General features: G+C 44.1%; 1 protein-coding gene across 1 annotated transcript in view; it reads right to left on the reverse strand.

Moving 5' to 3' along the window:
- Positions 1-15,902, reverse strand: part of PDK4 (pyruvate dehydrogenase kinase 4) — a 30,982-nt gene extending 15,080 nt beyond the window's left edge. Inside the window, exons 1-3 of the mRNA XM_088442235.1 lie at positions 15,762-15,902; positions 7,026-7,167; positions 3,079-3,150 (exon numbers count right to left, since the gene is read on the reverse strand). Coding sequence (XP_088298361.1) covers positions 3,079-3,150; positions 7,026-7,167; positions 15,762-15,879 — 332 coding nt within the window. The 5' untranslated portion in view covers positions 15,880-15,902. The remainder of the gene's footprint in view (positions 1-3,078; positions 3,151-7,025; positions 7,168-15,761) is intronic.
- Between the last annotated feature and the right edge of the window lie 1,934 nt (positions 15,903-17,836).

Consider the following 17,836-nt stretch of genomic DNA (forward strand, 5'->3'; position numbering starts at 1 on the left):
TATGTGTCATACATAGTGTATAGTGTGTCATAATTCCAGCATATACAGGACCAGCGATCACAGTAACCCATTATATGTGTCATACATAGTGTATAGTGTGTCATAACTCCAGCATATACAGGACCAGCGATCACAGTAACCCATTATATGTGTCATACATAGTGTATAGTGTGTCATAATTCCAGCATATACAGGACCAGCGATCACAGTAACCCATTATATGTGTCATACATAGTGTATTGCGTGTCATAATCCCAGCATATACAGGACCAGCAATCACAATAACCCATTATATGTGTCATACAAAGTGTATTGTGTGTCATAATTCCAGCATATACAGGACCAGCGATCACAGTAACCCATTATATGTGTCATACATAGTGTATAGTGTGTCATAATTCCAGCATATACAGGACCAGCGATCACAGTAACCCATTATATGTGTCATACATAGTGTATAGTGTGTCATAATTCCAGCATATACAGGACCAGCAATCACAATAACCCATTATATGTGTCATACATAGTGTATTGTGTGTCATAATTCCAGCATATACAGGACCAGCGATCACAGTAACCCATTATATGTGTCATACATAGTGTATAGTGTGTCATAATTCCAGCATATACAGGACCAGCAATCACAATAACCCATTATATGTCCATACATAGTGTATAGTGTGTCATAATTCCAGCATATACAGGACCAGCAATCACAGTAACCCATTATATGTGTCATACATAGTGTATAGTGTGTCATAATTCCAGCATATACAGGACCAGCGATCACAGTAACCCATTATATGTGTCATACATAGTGTATAGTGTGTCATAATTCCAGCATATACAGGACCAGCGATCACAGTAACCCATTATATGTGTCATACATAGTGTATAGTGTGTCATAACTCCAGCATATACAGGACCAGCGATCACAGTAACCCATTATATGTGTCATACATAGTGTATAGTGTGTCATAATTCCAGCATATACAGGACCAGCGATCACAGTAACCCATTATATGTGTCATACATAGTGTATTGCGTGTCATAATCCCAGCATATACAGGACCAGCAATCACAATAACCCATTATATGTGTCATACATAGTGTATTGTGTGTCATAATTCCAGCATATACAGGACCAGTGATCACAGTAACCCATTATATGTGTCATACATAGTGTATTGTGTGTCATAATTCCAGCATATACAGGACCAGCAATCACAGTAACCCATTATATGTGTCATACATAGTGTATTGCGTGTCATAATCCCAGCATATACAGGACCAGCAATCACAATAACCCATTATATGTGTCATACATAGTGTATTGTGTGTCATAATTCCAGCATATACAGGACCAGTGATCACAGTAACCCATTATATGTGTCATACAAAGTGTATTGTGTGTCATAATTCCAGCATATACAGGACCAGCAATCACAATAACCCATTATATGTGTCATACATAGTGTATAGTGTGTCATAATTCCAGCATATACAGGACCAGCAATCACAATAACCCATTATATGTGTCATACATAGTGTACTGTGTGTCATAATTCCAGCATATACAGGACCAGCAATCACAGTAACCCATTATACGCGTCATACATAGTGTATTGTGTGTCATAATTCCAGCATATACAGGACCAGTGATCACAGTAAGCCAATAGATGTGTCATACATAGTGTACTGTGTGTCATAATTCCAGCATATACAGGACCAGTGATCACAGTAACCCATTATATGTGTCATACATAGTGTATTGTGTGTCATATTTCCAGCATATACAGGACCAGCGATCACAGTAACCTATTATATGTGTCATACATAGTGTATTGCGTGTCATAATTACAGCATATACAGGACCGGCGATCACAGTAAGCCAATAGATGTGGCAGTAGGGCCATACTGCCTGAGCTGAGTGTTTCACACGCTGACACCATTCCAGAGCATGGGAGCAAGTCCGGGAGTCTGGGGGAGCAGCAGAAGACCCTTACCACTTCCCTGGACATATATGTATATATTGGTCTCATTATGCACTGGATATCTGTAGCAATAATTAACCCTATACATAGTCTATAGCAGCGCAACCCTAAGGCTGAGTACACACCTATAGATAGATCTGTCCAATCTGTCTGGTGGGAAGGAACATCTGGTAATGGAGCAAATAACAATAGAAAAGGACCAGATTTTCCTTCTCACCAGACAGATTGGACAGATATCTGTAGGTGTGTACTAGGCCTAACAGTGCATGTTTTCCAGAGGTTTTCAACTAGTGTGCAGCGGGTGGTTGTGAAGTGTGCCGCGGCAGCCAGAGATGCCGGGCACATTATACCGTACTGTGGCCTGGGCTGACACTGAGCTCCTCTGGGAGGCTCAAGGCATGCCCAGACAGTCACCTGCCTAGACGCGGTGGCGTGACATCACAGGTCACGTACGCCGTGTTGCCTGCCTGTCAGCCCGCCCTGCGCCTGTGACCGAGCCATCCCTTCCCGCCAGCCCTGCACCAGTGACATAGCCAGCCCTTCCAGCCCGCTAGCCCTTCCCGCCAGCCCTGCACCAGTGACCTAGCCAGCCCTTCCCGCCCGTGGCCAGCCCTATGGGGTTAGCCAATCTGCTTTTCTTTTTTTTTTCCAGTTGAGGAACCATGTGTGTTTTTTTCCTCTGTGGGGGTCAATGTGATTTTTCTTTGTGGGGAACAATGTGGATTTAGTTCGGTGGGGGCCGGCAGATGTGATTTTTTTATTCCTGTGGGGGCCAATGTAATGTTTTTTTCATAGGTCGCGCACGCTGCATCGCCGGATGGTGTGCTTATCTTGTGTAGTGTGCCTCGATTTGAAAAAGGTTGAAAAATCACCGTATATGTGGCCGACACATGTTAAAAGATCCACAGGCGGTGCTAATTATTTCATTTGTGACACCGAGGAGTACCTGCAGCACTAGTAAAATTGTTTATATATTATTTATATCGTAGACATGGTGTAGGCTGGGGAAGAGGATTTCCAGGCAACTGGAAACCCCCCTGTGTGTGCCTATGCACATATATACACACACGCACGAGACACTTACTCAGACAAAATCCTCTGGTCATCTGGGTTCTTTTCCACAAACTCTATTAGCTCCATCAAGCTTTGCACATACCTGGGAAAGACAAAAGACAGGAAATATATAATGCTCGGTACACGTGTAGAATCTGCCCTTTTTCAGTATGTATGTATGTATGTATGTATGTACCCTCCAATTGCTGCGGCTGTAATTTTGTGGGCTGAATCAATACGCCTATTTATTCACTAGAAACTGGTGATGCCATTGATACAGTGCCTCATGCCTCAGTGATGACGTGACAGCTTAAATATAGATTTACACTCAATTTACGGAACAGCCGCCTCCATTTAAATGTACAGTACCTCTGATGTTACTGTCTGTCTGAACAGCAATATGTGTAGCACTAGGAGTTTCTGCAGTACAAGCCTAAGGGGTGGATTTACTAAAGCTTCTAAAAATTAAAAGTGGGGGTGTTGCCCCCTAGCAACTAATCAGATTAGGTCTACCATTTTCAAGGATGCAATAGAGAAATGATAACTAGAATCTGATTGGTTTCTATGGATAACACCACTTAACCTTTAGAAGCTTCAGTAACGCTACCCCTACGAGGGTGCTTGGCTTACAAAGAAAGAAAGTTAAAAATGGAAACATGTGGTAATCCATCCTTCATGTAAGAGGTAAAATAAAATGTGACATACAAATATATATATATATATATATATAATCACACACACACGTAAGGTATGTACAGAAACAGAAGCAAGCTTTGGAAAGAGTACACGCTAGTGTTTTCTTCCTTGTGTAAATGTGGCTCAGTCCCTTTGTCCAAGGTCTACACCTGCTGAATTCCCATTAATAATGAACCTCCCTCTCACCACAGCCTATCCTATCCTATAGCGACTGCCTTCCTTGGCAATTTTCGGTAAACTTATTGGCACGAGTCACTAGAAATAACCCAACTAAGTTAAGATACTTCAGATAAGGAAATGGGAACAAACTGTTCCCGTAACATTTGTGCCAAACGGCCGAGCAGCTTACTGCTTCGGAGAGAATACACCCACTGATCGTCTAACGTGGACAGTGACATCAGCTGCAATACTCACTGGCCTTAAATTGTCCTCTGAAACAGTTCTGTTTAGCAAAGTTATTTTTGTTATCACTTGGGACCCCCAATGTGTGATTGTTCTGGAATCCTAAAAAAAAGGTGGTTCACAAAAAAGATGTATTACGTGTCCCACGATTTAGGAAGCCAAAAAACACCTTCTGGGACCCGACCCACAGTTTGCCCACTGCTACTCTAAAAGAACACTAGGGCACACACTAGAACAAAGCAGGGCATAAAATGCCACCCTACTCGCTGCTGTATTGATCTGGGACAGGCATCTTACAAACCCTGTCCCTGTCAGCTGCAAGACAATCACAGCTCTTATGAAAGGTTTTTGTCAGACACAAAAATAACAAAAATAACCAGCCCCAGTATTTTGGAGAGTAGAACACGTATTAACTAATCAATTGATCGACCAATATATCGTGTTCACATCGCCCAGTGTGTACAGACGATGCTGCACAGCTGATGGCAGATATGTCTGTCCTTTGTGCTGTGTGTACAGGGGGTGAGCCGACCGCCGGTACACTTGCAGCGGAGGCCGCGGAGAGGGGGGCGCGGTGCGACCCACAGTCAGCGGGACTCGTGGCCAGATGTTGGTTGTTCAGTGTGTATGAACAATCATCATCTGCAGATATATCCGTTAGGTGTGTACCCAGCTTAACAAATAACCGGACAGTAAGACATGCTGTAACTCAGCACCTGCCGGAGAAACATTACAAGGTATAGCTGAGATCAGTTTAACTAGTTCTACAAAAAATACAAACTCAGTTAGTGTAAGATACAGGTTGAGTCTCCCATATACAAAATGCTTGGGACCAGGGGTATTTTGGATAACGGAATATTCCGTATTTTGGAGTATTTGCATAATATAATGAAATATCTTGGGAAAGGGACCCAAATCTAAGCACAGAATGCATTTATGTTCTATATACACCATATACACACAGCCTGCATTTATGTTCTATATACACACCATATACACACAGCCTGCAGGTAATTTTATACAATATTTTCAATAATTTTGTGGCTCAAATAAAGTTTGTGTACATACATGAAATTAATCTATGTTTCATATACACCTTCTACACAAAGCCTGAAGGTAATTTTATACAATATTTTTAATAATGTATGCTTTAAACGAGGTTTATGTACATTGAGGCATCAAAAATCAAAGGTTTCACAATCTCAGTCATGCTAAAAAAATTCCGTATTTCGGAATATTTGGATATGGGAGACTCAACCTGTAATTGTTTAAAGGTGCATACACACGGTCAGATTTTTCCTTCACATCTGAATGATAACGATTTAAAAAAATCGTTTAGTCGTTCATATCTGAAGGAAAATCTGACATATCTAACATACCTGTCAGATCTGTCAGATGAACGATGCGCGTTCCCGATGGTCAGATAACGATATCTGACATCTGATGTGTTTGCAGTCAGACTTGGACGATTCCATTCATTTTAATGCAGTCAAAAATCGTTCAAATCGTTGGTAAAATCGTTCATCTGACAAATCGGAACGTGTGTATGCTCCATTAGACTAGATCTGGTCATTGCCTAAAGATTAAGCTATACATAGGGCATAGTCAGGGCACTGCAGGGCGCCTCTGAAATAATGTGTAGTGCGGGCTGCACTACACTACTAGGAATAAACACACAGCCACCGGTGCCGGCAGCTGTGTGTTTGTTTTAGCAGCCAAAGAGAGTCAGACAGACTCACATCGGCTGCTGCGCCCACTGTCGGAGCTCATTCATGAGCTCCATTTTCCGGCTCCCGCAGTGGCTGATGGGACTGCTGGGGGGCACAGACGGACTACCAATGGGGGCACTGCTGGGGGGGGGGGGGGCTACAACTGGAGGCACTGCTGGGGGGACCATTACTGGGGGCACCACTACTGGGGGCACTATATAAGGGGGACTAATACTGGGAGCATTATATAGGAAGCACTGCATAGGGGGTCCACTACCTGGGGCACTGCATAGGGGGACCACTACCTGGGGCACTATATAAGGGGCACTACTGGGGGCACTGCATAAGGGCTTGTGTAGCTATACGGCAGGGGGGGGGGGAAAGGTTGAAGAAATGCCTAGGGTGCCAAGAAACCTTGCACCGGCCCTGGGCATAGTATACACATCACTGTTCATGACGTCCGATGCTAACACATGCCCAGTAATTCTCGGAGATACTGTTCAATGTAGTAAAACTGAGGACAGGCTCTTTACAGTCTCCACCCAAACGGTACAAAAAAAAAAATGTTAACAAGCCAAACTCTGCAACACTATACGGCATTCACCATTACAGGGCAAGAGTTTAAAGGGAAGCTTCTAAAGAAATTAAAAAAAAGAAAAATTGTCCTATAGACATACAGTCACGTAGGAACATACACGTCAAAGACTGCCAAAACAGGATGTAGAGAGTCGCCTTCTCTTAAAGAAAAATTCAATCAACAAATTATAGTCCTCAACTTTGTACATCAATACAATTTATAATACTATGATGTGCAATGCAGTTTAATGGTTTATGTTTATGTGCAATGGTTTATGTAGTGTGACGCATTAATCTCACTAGATGTACACGAGGTGGTGTTCAGGGGCAGAATTAATAACCTGCGAGGCCGTGCCAGGCAGTCTCTTCTCCTGGATAAAGTGTTGGGAGCTATTTAGTTAGGGACACACGATAGACCCTCGAGCAGCCCTGAGATGAAGCACTTAACTTGGATTTCTGCTTGCGGGTCTCTGACACTTCACATGGGAAAAAGAGGCCACGCAACACAAGGATAGGTGGATCTGCCCCTTAGGGTGCCAACATGTAAACCCCAGTGGAGTGAAAGGGATACTGTGTGTGGGTTACTCATATTTACCAGCTCTGCACGAGTTGTACGGACGGGGTCCCAAGCAGGGGGTCTGGGAGGATGTAGATTTCCCTCATTATATTTGCCAGCCTTACAGGTAACTCTTGTCGCAGGAAAACAAAAGAAGTCTTCTCGCATCCATTGGCTGATCCTAAACAACAAGACAGAAATGTAGGTGGGTTAGGAGAGGTCAGCGCTCGATGAAGACCCCGTGGGGCCATAGACAAGATGCTGGTTTAGCCCCTTCAAAACCATACAAAAAAAAAAAAAAAATCAAACCCACAAACAAAGCCAGTTAGAGTAGTCTGGGCTCATCACAGACCACTGGGTCCTAGGCCAAAGCCCAGGCTGTCTAATGGATGATCCGTTTCTGGATTACGCAAACATATTTTATTTCATATTATATAGTAATACACATCATGATTTTGCCTTCTCAAAAACAGACTTCCTGCATAGGCTGGGCCGGCTGACACTCTTGTATCCTTGATTCAGTAGAGGGCAAATGCAGTATTATTTATATTGAAGCTGCTCATTAAAGGTCTCCTGACCGCCAGCATCAATAACTAGTGTACTTTAATACCAGTAATCGCATACAGTGATGGAACCTATTCCAGTAACTTGGAAGTCCCCTGATAAAAAGTTTCAGGTACAACTTATTATTCTCTGTCCAAACTTCAGAGATAAGATTCTAGAAGATCAGTGACGGGTACAAAGTAGCCGCTGCCAGAAACTCAACATCCACACATATATTTCCTGGCGTCCTGCAGTAATACGCACTAATAATGGGCCCTGGAATATCCCAATGGGATGTTAATGTAAATTGCCCAGAAAATACATAGAAGCCACATTCTCCAGAAAACCAGCAAGCATAACCTCCCACGCTTCTAGACCAGGCTAAAGTCATTAAATGGCTACTAAACATTTATAAGCAGTGTAAAATACTTGTGCATGTAAGTTGGGCCACAGGCTGCAGCCTTTATACGGTGAATTATATGGTGCAAAAATAATAAATGACTTTGTTATACTGTCTAAAAGTTACCAGTTTAACAATACAGAACGGCTGTAGATAAAAATCCCCAGTGAAGGGGCTTAGTTGTATATTTATGGAACGGAGGGGAGATCTCTCCTAATCTTTACTTGATCTGTGTGGCCGGTTGATTAGACTATTCTAAAGGAGATTTATCGCCTCTCTCATTATGTGAGCCATATACAAGATATTATAAACCGTGCATAAATCTCAGCCAGCATTAAACCCCTAAGGCAGTGTTTCCCAAACTTGGTCCTCAAGGCACTCTAACCTTCCAGGTTTTAGGTATTCCATTCCTAAACACTACATTAGTACCTCAGTCATTCTGATTTACCCATCTGTACTCAGGCATGGATATCCTTAAAACCTGGACTGTTAAGGGGAAATTCAATTGTCTTTTGCCCATCTGTCAGTAATGTATGCCCGAAACAGCAATTTAATTGTTGATCAGAGCGGGCGCGAATGCGTTGGACGCTCAGATTTCTTCTCGCACCATCCGAGTCGAGTAGAAATCTGTGAAAAGGCCGACTTTTGGGCGCCCAAACGGCTGTTTAGGCGCTCTATCCAGGACTTTAGACGGGTTTAGCCCCTGTATACGGCTAAACCAGATACATTTGGGCATGACAAACGCGATAAGTAATGGGCGCCTTCAGCTCACACGCCCAATCAGAGCAGCAATGAAATGGCTTTGGCAGGAGCCCATTATTGACAGGCGCACAAAATGTAATTGAATTCCCCCCCTTGGGGTGCCTTGGGGACGGAGTTTGGGAGAGCCTGGTCTGAGATAAGGATCGCTGCAGAAATATATTATACAAGGATTAATTATGAAAAAATAAATAGAATAAAAAAATAAAAAAAAGGTGATCACAAACCTATCGTGGTTATGGATAAGTCCCTATCAGTAAGTGATAAAGGGATGGATTACCCACTGTGCGCAGTTACGGAATTTGATAAACAGCTGTCATGTCATCATGTCACTGCACTTGAACTGTGATCTCTCTTATCCGAGGTCGGGCATTGCACTTCTGACCCAGAATCCCTTACGTAAAAAGCTTGGAGGGATGCTCACAGGCCGGGCTGATCCCCCAAGGGATCGAGGACACATGTTACACATGATACTTCTGCAGGTTGACATATGGAAACCTTCTTACAAGTTTTAGTCCATCTACATAGACAACTTTGCTTGTACGTATCCGGCCCCAGCAGGTCCTATCCGAGGAGCTCCTGAAACCATCCAATTGGTGGCAGTAGTAGTGTAAACAACAACATCACTACACCATCTCCGGTAAACGCACACACACACCATGGTCTGGGCCGGAATCGCACGGACGCAGCAAAGCAATCTTTTCTACTTAACGCAGCGTCGCAGTTGCGATTGGGACGCGCGCTCTCAGAATGGTCTTGAAAATGTATTGGGCGGCAACAGAGAGGTGGCTATGCAGGCGAGCAGTGATAGTTCGTCTTATGGGCGCGTCGTGTCGCTGATGCTGGCTACGTACAGAGAGGCAGAAGCGCCCACGTTGGAGGCCATATTTGGACAGATAATCTGACCTAGGGTTGGTGCAAGTTTAGATGGCATGACCGATGGCTGTGTCTAAAGACGACCCAAGCGGTATTTCAGCGTCTGAAGATGTTCTAAAAGTGGGCGTCTCAATCCTTGCACAAAGTTGTAAAATACGCACAGAGAGACGTAGCAGAATCAGATCCTCTATGTACTAATAATAATAATTATTAAAAAAAAGCCCTAACTGTAGAGGCACCAAACCTGGAAAAGTAAATATAAAGCTGGGTACACACTGGAGCGACCGTCATTCGTGCAGATGGTCGGGGAGACGTTCCTTTGCCCCGGACCATCACAGATTGCCGGTACGAACTGCACAATGTAATGCAGTACGGTCAAACGATATTTTGAATGCCGCCTGCAGGAGTGCGCAATTGAGGGTACACACTGGACGATTTGTCAGTGCAATACGGCAAATCATCCCGGTATTGTTCTAGTGCTGGGATGGGGAACCTCAGGCCCAGGGGCCGTTTAAGGCCCCCGGAATCATTTGGTCTGGAACTCAGAGCATTTTTCGGCTAGCCTCATCTGACTAGCAGGGTGCTTAGAATGGCACCCTGCAGCCAGAATCTATGTAGCAGTGCCGCCTGTAGCGCCCTTAGGACGCTTCTGACGGTCACACTGCTGCCCTTACAGCTCCCCAGAGCATCCTCAGGATGCTCCGGGCATTGCTGTAATCACCAGCGATTGTGGTATCCCCCACGTGTGACATCACATGGAGGGGGCGAAGCCTGAACCGGGCCCGCGAATAACGTTATATATACATCAAAATGGCCCTCGGCAGAAAAAAAGGTTCCCCACTCCTGTCCTAGTGTGTACCCAGCTTTAGTTACACAGCAAAGGAAACGTCAACAGCTGTGGAGTACATCTGCTGTTTTCCAGAGAGAAATATTTCCTAGAAAACTTTGTCCAAATATTGGAGCAGTGTCAACTCATTCCTTAGGCTGGAAGCACAAAGTGAAAGATTTTGAAGAAACAGTCTCTGCCAGAGTTTATAACCCTAACCCGTCTCCGATACAGCCCGAGGACTGCATTATAGGACTGCAGTACCAAGGCCCTTATAAGTGGCCTATACAAATCTCTACAGGAACCTTTGCCAAGTTTAGACTTCAAATAAAAGCAGGTTACATAATGCATGACTGTTTACCAGCACTGACACGAGAAAGAATTTAGCTTTCTTTGCCTAATTAAACACCCGCGGGTTTAGGTAGAGCAAAGCAACAGCGAAGAGGAATGAAAACCCAACTTTAAGTGCGACTCGTCATAATGGCGATTTTTAGCGATTTTTTTTATTTAGAGCATAACCAAGAATTTGGTCTAGAAAATATATATATTTTCCATCCCAAAACTCCAAATTTATGGCCAAATGTAATAGGGCGAGTGTTGAGAAAATGTGAGAGTTTAGCAGTAAACGCTCACATTGCTCGCGTTTTATGTTCAGAATGGGAAAACATCTGGATGAGATTTTAAATCTTGAGAGTTTTTTTTTTTTAGTCTAAAAAACATTCCAGTTTCCATGTTCTCGGACTCTATTACTTTGGCCGAGTTTAAAAGTGTGAGAGTTACTGTTAAACTCTCACCCGATTACATTTGGCCCAAAGTCTAACAATTAAAAAAAAAAAGTTGCTTTAATTCCCGCACTTCATAAACCCTCAAGAACCAGATGACGACAGTGTTTTGCTTAATGGGGCTACAAATTACGTGTATTTGGGCAAAGTTAAAATGTACATATCACCCATACAAGATACTGGCACCTGATGGCATATGCATATGACATGCATTTTTACTACCATTTCAGTCATTTCAATGCCTTTACATACTGCATTTCGAAAAACATTACAGCAATGTAAGGACAATGCCAATGGGAGCTGTAACGCTTGACTCAATGGTTTCTAGTGTTAAGCCAGGTACACACTAGATAATGTCTAGTGTGCCCGACATCTTCAGCAACGGGACCCGGCGGGGGAGCCAGCCAGCATCGGCAAATACACACATGGCGATTCAGGCAGTGGCGGCGTGACGGCGGGGCCCATGCTGGCTAATGATGTTCCCCGTCGGACTTGAATATAGGGCCAATGGAGGAGGTTGCTGACGACGTGCAGGAGCGCGCATAGTCAGCGACATAGCGTGTACACACTAGACGATGTGCCCGATATGTCGTTCCGATCCGCCGACATATCGTCTAGTGTGTACCCAGCATTATACTTAAATGAATTAAAAACACGATGCTTCTTAAAAAAAAAAAAAAAAAAACACAAATGTACAAGGCGCCTTTAGGGAGTAGTTCCCTTCTTTGTGGGAGGGTGCACAAACTTTCCTTCCCACAGCTGAATTCCTTACAACATCTAAAATCTGGGCGGCCCGGTGTCATCACAACACTGATAAACTTTGCACCTTCCATCGCTGCATTTGTAGATGGACTTTGACCAACATAGGAAAAAAAATAGCCCACAGCTGTACACCCCAAACCCCCTCTCACTCCTCTAATTCATATAGCTGTGCAGTGTCTTAGGGCACTTTTACATATTTATCTGATCTCACCATAATGACACGGAGAGAAATGGGAGAGCAAGCGCACTTGGGCACATAAGGAAAAGATTATTGCGTTTGATTGACGGTTAATGCGCAGTAACGCATAACGTGATGATGCTTTATAACAGCAAACTATAAGAATAAGCCACAATGGGCTGATGAAGCTGGACGCAATGGCGATGTTTTCGCAGTTGAGCGATTATCTGTTACTGGGCATGCACGAAAAGCCCGGAAAACCCCTACGGTGCATGCGCACCACTGAGTGTACGCAGAGACCGCTGTTGGGTATGGGATCACTCTCATTGGAGCTGGCGGTGGAAAGCTATGGTGGGTTACCGGGAGGGCCTGAAGTGAATGCAAAGAAAGGTCGTTACCTGGGAGTGTCAGCGACAGCTGCATTCTCATACGCAAATCCACAACAACAGAGGCCATTTATTTTTTTTGAGAACTTGCAGAACGAGACACTGCGCCAGCCATAAATGTTGATGGTGCAAGCAATGGTAGAGTGTTCACAAACGCCGGCTGAGTTGCACTGTCCACTAGCAATGGAAGAGCGTGTCTTGTGGCTTACTCTGTCTGTCGTATGCTAGTACACAAGGGGAGAGGCTGAAGCTAGCATTTGCATATTACAGCCACTGCGACGCCACAAAAAAAAAAAGTTTGCAGTCGCGCATACATTAGCATCCACCTCTGCATAAGGCCTAATACTTTCAAAACATGTATATACTGCTTAACATATTTGTACAATGGAAATGAGACGGAGAGGACTCCTTCGCCCATACTTCTGTATGCTTGGTTTCAGAGCACGCGCAGTACAAAAAAAAAAAAAAGTTTGGTTCAGTGGTTGGAAAACCGGTTTCAGTTTAAATAGTATAGATAAAATATAAAAAAAAAAGAAAAGAAAACGAACCCTACTCTAAAGGAGCATAGACGCTAAGACGATTCGCCAGCAGGGGTGTGCTCAGTGTCGTTAGCTCCACTGAGCACAAACACTGAACGATATCATGAATGATATCGTTCAGTCCTGGGCTCCCTCCCTCATTCCCGAACATGCAACAACCTGACAATATCGTCAGGTTGGCCTGCATGTTCGGGCGATGAACGCCAAAGTCCTGCGGGGGCGCGCATTGGTCGTTATCATTCATCGTTTTTGCATACAAACTGGACGATATAGTGAACGATAACGATATCGCTATCGTTCAGTCGTCCAAAATATCGGCAAGTGCGTACGCACCTTAAAGCTGCATACACACGGTACGATCTGTACCACCAGCAACTTGAAAGATATCTTTCAGTGAAGTCATCCTGCCACATCTCTGAACAGGCAAAGTTGACAATATCATGCAAGTTGGCCTGCATGTACAGATGATCATAGATATCGTTATCGTTCATACGGGAACACGCATAGTTGGTCGTTCACTACATGAACGATATACATCGTTGAACGATATAGTGATCGTTCATAGATATTGTACCGTGTGTACGCACCTTTACACCCAGAAAGATCTTTTCCGATTATCCAGAAATCTTAATAAATGCCAAGTATATGTTTTTTACTTTTTTCCCATTACAGTAATACACTGGAGGATAAAATCATTGTAACTGTAGAGGAGGTCGCACAAACTTTGCATGTTACAAGCACAATCTAAGAGGTGTTTCTGTGACAGTATCAGCAGCAGAACATCTTGTTTACTCTGCAAGGAGAGGAAGAAAAATTGAGACTACAGGACGTTGCTGGTATAGCATAGGAGGAGTGAAAAACAACTTGGAGTGAGCAGGCCAGGCATGCTGAGCCAGCCATACATTCCCACCTGTACCCCTGCCTAAAAAATAGACTTGTTTAAAAAACACACACGTTACTTTTTATAATTTTTAAAAAATGGCCTTTTTATATTCTTTTGATACATATACTGTATGTATTTTTATATTGACGCAGGTTCCGGAACGTGGTTAAAAAAAATAAAATAAAAACACGTGACAAGGATGGGGTAACAGCTGGAGACTTAGACACATCGCTAATATCTGCAGTCACATCGTGCCCTCATTCATCAGGAAAGGAAATGTAACACAAATATATCTGGCCATTCAGAATTCAGCTATAAATACTGTACTGCAATAAGAGGCAACACAGGGAAAGCGCTATTAATACACTTGATCTCAGATCATGCTCTCTAGGTAATCACTGGCGTGGATGGGTCAGATATTCAGGACCTCATTCAGAGTCGGTCGTTGCAGCCGCACGGTCGTACGCCACCGATGTTCGCTAAACTGCGCATGCGTAAAGTTCGCAATGCGCGTGCGCAAACTAGCTGCTACGATCAGAAATTTCTCTCTCCTTGAACACAGCCAGGTCGGTATTTTGAGTGACAGGATGAGGCGTTTGTGGGTGGTAACAGGGGAAGGTGCTTGAAAACGGGGGAGTGGAGATCCGAACGCAGGCGTGCCTAATTATGCGAACGGCGTTTTATGGGAGTGCATAATTAACAAAGTAGTGTCATGGCACACGTGACATGGGAGGTTTGTACACTGACCTGATCGTAGTGCTTAAGAGAGGGTATGGTCAACCTTAAGCTCTACGACCAGTTCCGATGGTTCCCGATGGTCTCGATTAATCCTTATATGCCCGGAGATGACGTGTAATGCGTACGAGAAGGGGGCGTATTTTTTGTCTTACGGCCGCATCCTCCCCTTGGTCGGCCAGCTAAAGATCCGATCTTAAGGACGCAACTTGCAAGTGCATCATTTGCATATCCGGCCCCTTTTCCCTTACGACCGTGCGGCCGCAACGACCGACTGAATGAGGTCCTCAGACTCTGAGACCATAAAGCAAAGTGGACAGAATAGTAAAGTCGCTGATGTTCTCGTGAAGTTTGGCAAACAAAGTTTAACACTTCATATTTCCTTTCTAAGGTTTACTTAGGGTCATGGTTAACTCAGGCCAAGGGTCAAACGCCTCCAGTATACTGGAAATTCTATTTAACTAAGTATGTCACAGCCAAGGGAGAAGAAAATCGCTGTAACAGCAATACAGCAAACAAGTTCTTTAGAAGAACGTGCAAAAATGGTCCCGTTTACACAATAGTTTAGACCAGGCCCGTCCAACGTCGAGATGTGCACTTATATACCTATAGCCCCAACTAGATTTGTATCGCATGCAGGCCACTAGCATGTGGTTATAGCATATAATCCTCATGTACATATATAGATTGCACAGACAGATACTATAAGGAACAGTTTATATGCTTTTCCTTTTTAATGAATGAATATACATTATAAAATGAGCCGAGCAATAAACATGGCAGCTTTTATTGATTCTAATAAATGGAACATGCAGAGATATAAAGGTCTATGTAACGCAAAACGTTATAGCCATACTTTACCAAGTGGCAATGGATATATAAGGGACAAATTCACCACAGATATGGATTCGTTGCTTTATCGTTTCTCTGCGCTAAATCTAGAAGTGATGGGGTTGGCGATTACAAGAGGTGGGCAATGTGTGGCTCGCCAGCTGCTGTGGATGGCATGCTGGAAACATTAGTTCAGCAGCTGGAGAGCCACAGTTTTCCCAAACATGTTGCTTAGTACCCAGATTACTACCCAAGCACAAATGGGAAATGCTTACCAAAATCAATGAACTGCTTCATGGAGAGAGGCGACGGTGAAAAGCGGCTGAACCTCTCTATCTGTTTGGGGGCATTCACCAGAGCAGCATTTTTCAGTAGGAACCTGGCGAACTTCATCTTGGGTACCGCAATGGGCAATTGCACCTGGAGAGAAGAGCATCACCAATTTATTACAGTTATTATTAGTAGTAACACACAGACTCGAAGCTACAGAACGTGCAGGGAGATGCCAGTATAAAGCACCCGTATAGAGGATACAGAACGTGCAGGGAGATGCCAGTATAAAGCACCCGTATAGAGGATACAGAACGTGCAGGGAGATGCCAGTATAAAGCACCCGTATAGAGGATACAGAACGTGCAGGGAGATGCCAGTATAAAGCACCCGTATAGAGGATACAGAACGTGCAGGGAGATGCCAGTATAAAGCACCCGTATAGAGGATACAGAACGTGCAGGGAGATGCCAGTATAAAGCACCCGTATAGAGGATACAGAACGTGCAGGGAGATGCCAGTATAAAGCACCCGTATAGAGGATACAGAACGTCCAGGGAGATGCCAGTATAAAGCACCCGTATAGAGGATACAGAACGTGCAGGGAGATGCCAGTATAAAGCACCCGTATAGAGGATACAGAACGTGCAGGGAGATGCCAGTATAAAGCACCCGTATAGAGGATACAGAACGTGCAGGGAGATGCCAGTATAAAGCACCCGTATAGAGGATACAGAACGTGCAGGGAGATGCCAGTATAAAGCACCCGTATAGAGGATACAGAACGTGCAGGGAGATGCCAGTATAAAGCACCCGTATAGAGGATACAGAACGTGCAGGGAGATGCCAGTATAAAGCACCCGTATAGAGGATACAGAACGTGCAGGGAGATGCCAGTATAAAGCACCCGTATAGAGGATACAGAACGTGCAGGGAGATGCCAGTATAAAGCACCCGTATAGAGGATACAGAACGTCCAGGGAGATGCCAGTATAAAGCACCCGTATAGAGGATACAGAACGTGCAGGGAGATGCCAGTATAAAGCACCCGTATAGAGGATACAGAACGTGCAGGGAGATGCCAGTATAAAGCACCCGTATAGAGGATACAGAACGTGCAGGGAGATGCCAGTATAAAGCACCCGTATAGAGGATACAGAACGTGCAGGGAGATGCCAGTATAAAGCACCCATATAGAGGATACAGAACGTGCAGGGAGATGCCAGTATAAAGCACCCGTATAGAGGATACAGAATGTCCAGGGAGATGCCAGTATAAAGCACCCGTATAGAGGATACAGAACGTGCAGGGAGATGCCAGTATAAAGCACCCGTATAGAGGATACAGAATGTCCAGGGAGATGCCAGTATAAAGCACCCGTATAGAGGATACAGAATGTCCAGGGAGATGCCAGTATAAAGCACCCGTATAGAGGATACAGAATGTCCAGGGAGATGCCAGTATAAAGCACCCGTATAGAGGATACAGAACGTGCAGGGAGATGCCAGTATAAAGCACCCGTATAGAGGATACAGAATGTCCAGGGAGATGCCAGTATAAAGCACCCGTATTGAGGATACAGAACGTGCAGGGAGATGCCAGGATAAAGCACCCGTATAGAGGATACACTCAGTGGAGTATTCGGTTACTCCATGTGAGACAGCAGTGTTATACATGTACTGTAACCCTGCCTCATGTGATAGAACATCATCCAGAACGGCAGCACCCAGGTCATTTTAAAATGAATGAGTCAGGAGTATTAAAGGAAAATTAATAAGGCGTGAAGTTCAACTTCAAAACGTTCGAGTACAGAAGTCCAGCAGACTACAGATCATGATTCATGGAACAACAGGTCATGCTCCGCAGTTTGGTGGCTGTGGTAATTTTTGTGAAATTGACACTTCACCAGTTATACTGTGTAATAAGTCGTAGCTTGAGATTATGTAATAAAGCAAATCAAACACAGGACAGGACAAAGTACCAAAAAGTTTTCCAACTGCAGAAACTCTCATGGTATCGCCTAGGTCAGGAGTCAGGAGTCTACCCTGCTACTGTGGACGGTCACCAGAGGTCTATAATG

Source organism: Taudactylus pleione, unplaced genomic scaffold (assembly GCF_031769625.1).
Source record: "Taudactylus pleione unplaced genomic scaffold, aTauple2 ptg000306l, whole genome shotgun sequence".
Taxonomy (NCBI): Eukaryota; Metazoa; Chordata; class Amphibia; order Anura; family Myobatrachidae; genus Taudactylus; species Taudactylus pleione.